This window comes from Bison bison, unplaced genomic scaffold (genome assembly GCF_000754665.1).
Source record: "Bison bison bison isolate TAMUID 2011002044 unplaced genomic scaffold, Bison_UMD1.0 scf7180017864472, whole genome shotgun sequence".
NCBI lineage: Eukaryota > Metazoa > Chordata > Mammalia > Artiodactyla > Bovidae > Bison > Bison bison.
Window position 1 is genome coordinate 10443471 of NW_011495033.1, and position 6454 is coordinate 10449924.

General features: G+C 39.4%; 1 protein-coding gene across 1 annotated transcript in view; it reads left to right on the forward strand.

The window, feature by feature from the left end:
- The window catches only part of ACACA (acetyl-CoA carboxylase alpha), a 288539-nt gene that overhangs the window by 100344 nt on the left and 181741 nt on the right, over positions 1-6454 (forward strand). Inside the window, 4 exon segments of the mRNA XM_010861548.1 lie at positions 2168-2277; positions 3553-3634; positions 4378-4476; positions 6084-6190. Of these exon segments, the coding sequence (XP_010859850.1) occupies positions 2168-2277; positions 3553-3634; positions 4378-4476; positions 6084-6190 (398 nt within the window).

The following is a 6454-nucleotide window of genomic DNA, read 5'->3' on the forward strand; positions in this document are numbered from 1 at the left end:
CATGTGAAGCTTCAGGCTTTAATTCCTGAATCTTAGCTAAACTCCTTATACTTAACCTGTTGGCCTCAAAAATATTGGACAATTGCACCTCATTCCTGTAGTAATTGGTTACATACTCTTATTTGGAATAAGCATGATGAGCACCTCTCCACTCAGCTCTGTTCATACAGTCACAGATAACTGTGCCAAAAATCAACAGCAGAAGAAATACAAAGAGGCCATCCCAGCATTAAGAGATATTCCTATTAGTTGAAGTAAACCAAATGTTCTCTCTTGCAGCCAAACCATTTTCCACCAAAAACTGAATTGTATGTAAACAACTAATGTCAAACATCCACTATAAATTTTTGACATAAAATTTCGGCCATCATAATTTTAATATCCAGTATTGAAATGCAAAAAAACTAATGTAAGTTGAACTTCTTTTAGATTAAGTTCTATTAATATTGTAGAAGTTATCCAATAGTAGTTACTAATGGACAGAATAAATAAAATACTGTATTACCATATGGCAAGTATCCCTCCAAAGAAAAGCAGCAGTGGACATTTATTATCTCACAGTTTCTATAGCTGGGTCTTTGACTTCCGGTTATCAGGCCGCCATCAGTGTTCGAGTGGGGCTGCCGTCCTGTCTGAGGCTCAGCCTGGGATGGGTCTGCCTTCAAGCTCACGTAGTTGTTCGCAGCACTCAGTTTTCCGTGGGCTATTGGACTGAGGGCCTGAATGTGTCTCTGGTTGTTAGCTGGAGCCTGCTCTTGGCTCCTTGCCATGTGGGCCATCCCCAAATGACTTCCTGCTTCCTGCAAGCCAGCAAGGAAAAGTCTCCCAGTGAGATGGGCTCCATTCTTTTTCAAAACGTTTTATTTTTATTTTTGGCTGTGCTAGGTCTTCGTTGCTGTGCAGGCTTTTCTCTAGTTGTGGTGATCAGGGGCTACTCTCTTTTGCAGTGCACAGTCTTCTCACTCTGTGGCTTCTCTTGTTGCAGAGCACAGGCTCTGGAGCTCGTGGGCTTTAATAGTTGCAATTCCCAGGCTTTAGAGCACAAGCTTAATAATTGTGGCACACAGGCTTAGTTGCTCTGCAGCTTGTGGGATCTTTCAAGGGACATGGGTTCCTTCCCTGGTCTGGGAAGATCCCATAAGCCATGGAGCAATTAAGCCCAGACTCCACAACTGCTGAGCCAGGGAGCCTTAGCTACTGAAGCCCGCACGCCTGGAACCTTTGCTCTGCAGTGAAAGAAGCCACCTCAATGAGAAGCCTGCGCACTGCAATGAAGAGTAACCCCAGTACCTGTAACTGGGAAAAGCCGGCATGCAGCAACAAAGACCTAGCACAGCAACCAAATTCCACCCCCAAAAAGAGTCTTTTTAAAAAATATGGTGGAGATGGACCTTGAGCAAATTAGTTAACTGCTCTAAGACGTAATTCCCTATAAACTGGATGCTCATAATACCTATTATAAAAAGGATTACTGAGTATTAAATAAAGTAATGTATATAAAGAGCTTAGTACAGTCTTTACATTGTAGCTGCTCTGCCACAATTACTTCCAGAAAAGGAAGAAACATCAGGTCACAGATTTGAAAGGGGATACTGTGCCCCCCCCCCAAAAAAAAAATAAGGAAAGAAGTTAGCTTTTTAAGTATCTTTCAAATCCGTAGTATCCTGAACATTTCAGATAAACAAATGTTTTTCAAGCACTTGACAGACTTCTGTAACTCACCTTTCCTGTTTAACAAGTCTACAAACCCTCCAGTCTCTCCCCGGTTTCCTCATTTTGTCCCGGCTTTATATCAGGAAAGGGGCCTTCTCAGAATATAGTGCAAGTTAAAGATGAAAGGTGTCATAGAACTTTTTCTCCGAACAGAATAATGGGCCTCTCAGTGACACGTCACCCTTAATATAGAGATCATAATGACTCTTCAAAAAGCTGACACAGTGAACTGTTTGGGAACTGCTGCTTGGTGTCAGAGCTTCCTGAGATTATCACATTTTAGTGCCTGTGACTTAACAAAGAACCTCCAAATGAATGGTTCTGGAAGTTATCCCACGAATGTAGTTTGTCCCATGCTTACATATGATGGTACTTGTCTTCTGTGTAGTTTTTGCTCTGATGTTACATTTCTGAAAATAAATTTTAATTATTGGTGATGTGCTTGTGTTTCCAGAATACATTAAGATGGCGGATCACTACGTGCCCGTGCCAGGAGGCCCCAACAACAACAACTATGCAAATGTGGAGTTAATTCTTGACATTGCTAAAAGGATCCCCGTGCAAGTAAGACATGCCAGCGTCTCCTTGAAAACCAGATTCAGCCTTTTAAAAAAAAAAACATTTTATTTTTACTGGAGTATGTTTGATTTAAAACGTTGTGTTAGTTTCTGCTGTACAGCAAAGTAAATCAGGTATCCACAGACATATATCCACTATTACGTTTGTGTTTTGGAGAATAAAACGTATTCTCAGTTTTATATCAGTTGCTTCGTTTGCAAATATTTTCTCCCATTCTGAAGATTGTCCTTTCACCTTGCTTATGGTTTCCTTTGCTTTCCTTTCCTTTTAAGTTTGATTAGGTCCCATTTGTTAATTTTTGTTTTTATTTTCATTACTCTAGGAGGCGGGTCAGAAAAGATCCTGCTGCGATTTATGTCAAAGAGTGTTCTGTGTTTTTCTCTAAGAGTTTTATAGTGTCTGGCCTTTGGTTCAGGTCTTCCACTGTTATTTAGATTCTTTCCCCATATAGGTTGTTATAGATTATTGAGAAGCGTTCCCTGTGCCAAATTCAACCATTTTACAATTAGGCACGAGGGGATAGCCAGTGAAGAAATTTTAATTTTATATAAAGCATCTTTTCTGAACCTCGATAAGAGCCTTTATATGGTATATACAGAGAGGGAAAAGAAAGATGAGAAGAGTGAAATGAGTCACCATAAAGTAAACATCATCTAAACAAGAGGTTTGTAAGGGTCTTTCAGAGATTATTCTATCCATTTCACCTTCAAACCTCCCACTAAGTGAAAGTTACCTACTTCCAATGAAATACTCTTAGTCTAGAACCACAGTAGTGTAGAAGGAGGTTTTTTCTTCTCTATCACATTGTTGTAGAGAGTTTAGGGTAAGTGTCTTAAAGCCCAAAGAGGAAAAAAACTTGACATTTGTATGGCAGTATAACCACTAGATATAAAGGTGGAGTTGGGTGGCCAAAGTAATGCAATCTACAAAAAAAACCCAGCATGTCTAGAAGAGGCTCTGTAGAGTGTAGTTGAAAGGTATGAACTGACTTTCCTGAAGCGCAACAGTACCAGCTGGATCTTAACATCAGTTTCAACTTGTTTTTGACGTCTTCAGAGGTTTTACCACAGTCGACTGCTTATTGTTGTTCTGTAAAAAGTTGGCCAAGAATCGGGCATAAAAGCTGAATTAAGCATTAGGCTGCTATGGCACTATTGTACCTCATGAAGTACAGCCAGTCTTGGTTAGAGAGGAATACAGTTGAATCGTGTTCGTTTTACTACGAATTTTAAGAATGAATCATATTGTGTTCCCTTGTAGGCAGTTTGGGCTGGCTGGGGTCATGCTTCTGAGAATCCCAAGCTCCCAGAACTTCTCTTGAAAAATGGCATCGCCTTCATGGGTAAGCCTTTCTGACGTACTCTTCCTGTTTTTCTGTTTCACTCTGTCATTTTGGTCCATATTCCCCCTCTATATTTTGCTTTTCTTCTGTTTAACACATACTAGGCTTTTATTTTTCATCACGCACTGGGCTTTTATATTCAACAATCAGTGTGCCCTTAAATATGAATCAGTACCTTCACATTTAGGCATATAGGTTATAGTCCTGTAAGTGAGGGTTATTTCTTCTGACTTTTCTGCTCTCCTATAGAGAGAGAAAAATCAAGGTTATATGGTGGTAAGTGTTTCTGTCTTTGTCTCAACAATGATGATTATGCTTTGTAAAGCCTATTAATGATAAATCTTCCTTTTGGGTTTCCCTAAGTCCAAGGAGAGTATAATATTTTAGACTTGAACCCCAAAACTTTATTGTCCTTATTTCAGGATAATCATAAAAAAAGAGAAGACTTTGTTAATCTGGTAGTGTTGGATCATGAAGGATGATTTGTCAGGGGTTGAATTCAGCATATATTGACATATATTGAATTCTCTCTGTGTGTAAAAATCTGCTACATTAGGTTCTATAAAGGATACAAAGATGAGCCAAAACACAGCAGTCCCCGTCATCAAGTTTCTGATATGGATAGTATGCGATGCGGGGGGTACAAGACAAATACAAAAACAATTATATGAAAGACAAAATACTTGGGAAAGAAATGAGGCCAAAATGTTACAGTCAGGGTTCTTTTCTTGTTTTGTTTTTAGGTCCTCCAAGCCAAGCCATGTGGGCTCTGGGGGATAAGATCGCATCTTCCATAGTGGCTCAAACTGCTGGTATCCCAACTCTTCCATGGAGTGGCAGTGGTAAGAAATTTTATTTCTTGTTTGTATCTTAAAGTGCAGAAAAGCTCAGTAGGGTATTTGGGACTGTGGCTGGGGGCTTAGGCCTGCTTTAAAATGTATTAAATATTTGACAAGAAATAGAATCCAAGTTGATTGATTGGTAGCTTGTATCTCCTGGCTTAATTGCTGTATCTATGATTCTATCATGTCTTAAGCATATGCGTGTTGTCAGGCCCAAGAGCCTCTTCCATCTCTGTCAAGGGGAGTGCTAACCTTTGCTCCTTTCATACAACATCCTATCATGTCTTAAGAATGTAAATTTTGTACAAGGTTCAGAGACACTAAACGGTAATGTAAATGATCTTGGGACTTAATTTGGAAAAACTCTGAGGAAATTCATCTGCTTCTGTGGATTCAGATCTATGCTAGGATAGGTCTTCCTAGGCTAGGATCTTCCTCAGAGATGGTCTTCTTAGGTGGAATAGGCCTTTGAACTTGCCTGGGCGATGACTGAAATCACTAAGAAAAAGCTAAAACCCACTTACTTAGATATTTGCCTGCCAGTATTTTCTTTCTTTCTTTTTGTTTATTCAGTCTTTATATTTTGAAAATGTTTATATTGGCGTATAGTTGATTAACAATGTTGTGTTAGATTCAGGTGTACAACAAAGTGATTCAGTCATGTGGATCCACGTATATAGTCTTTTTGGCCAGTATTTTCTTAATGTGAGCCTACAATCTGTTGACAGTTTGTTTTGCCTGTTTAATACCATTCAACCACTCATTTGCCCTGAAAACTGGGGTCAATAATCAACCTTTCTTCCAAGCATGCAGAAGCCTGAATTTTTTCTAAAAATGATTTATTCTTGACAGATCCCTTAAAGAGTGCCATGTGGATTATTAGAGCTGTCAGTATTATGAACTTCTGTTTTTCGGTCCTCAAGCACAGGGAGCAGACACACACTAAAACCTCTTACAAATGGGAACTACCGTTGTTTTGAGTCTAAACAGATTTGAACTCTTGTTACTCTGGCTCTCCAGGGGAATTGCAATATCCTTTCCAGACCTGCTGGGTCAAACAGTTTAAAATAAAAGGTTGAGTTTGTTCTTGTTTGAATGGAGAGGCTGTACCATTCCCCTTGTGGCTGAGTACAGGGACAGTCAGGAAGCTTGGCGTCATGACTCTGCTGAGGCCAATAAAACCGCCATTTCCATTTCCAAGGGCTCATAAAGATTGAATTATTTCTCAGACCTCTGGCCCTGGAGCAGGCCTGAACACACAAATCGAAGATCCTTTGCTTGCTGAGTTTCTGTGAGAAGTCTGGCATGCTTTTTTTTGTTTGTTTGTCTTGTATTCAGGTCCTTGCGTTTCTGTTTTGTTTTTTTTTAAGTTGCTGCCTATTATCTCTCTTGACTTTTTCCAGCATCAGAACCCAAGTGGCCAGATGTTGATATTAGGTAAATCCTGCTAACTCCAAGGACTGATCAGGGTTTTATGGTATTCTTCTTTCTCACATCTACCCTCAAGTTTGAATAAATATGAAAGCATTTTAAAGAAGGTGTAAGAAGAAAATCGACAAGAACAGAAATTCTTGTAGCTGCTTTTAAGTCACTGTTATCTGTTGCAGGTCTTTGTGTGGACTGGCACGAAAATGATTTTTCAAAACGAATTTTAAATGTTCCTCAGGAACTATATGAAAAAGGTTATGTGAAGGATGTGGATGATGGGCTGAAGGTAGGTTACTAACTCTGGGGTGTGATCATGTTCAACGGACCAATTATAGTCCCAAATATGGGGATTTGGAGCCTGGTTTATGATATATACCCATGAGAGTGTTAGGGTTGTAAGACCAGGAGATGTAGTTTATGTAATAGAATGAGGAAGTGACCTACGTTTCACAAAAACAATTTAAATTTGTTTTGAAGCAAGCCACTCACCTGGACAGAACACTTCTTAGGTGGTTAAATCATAGCTTTAAGGAGGTCCTGATTCTTTCTC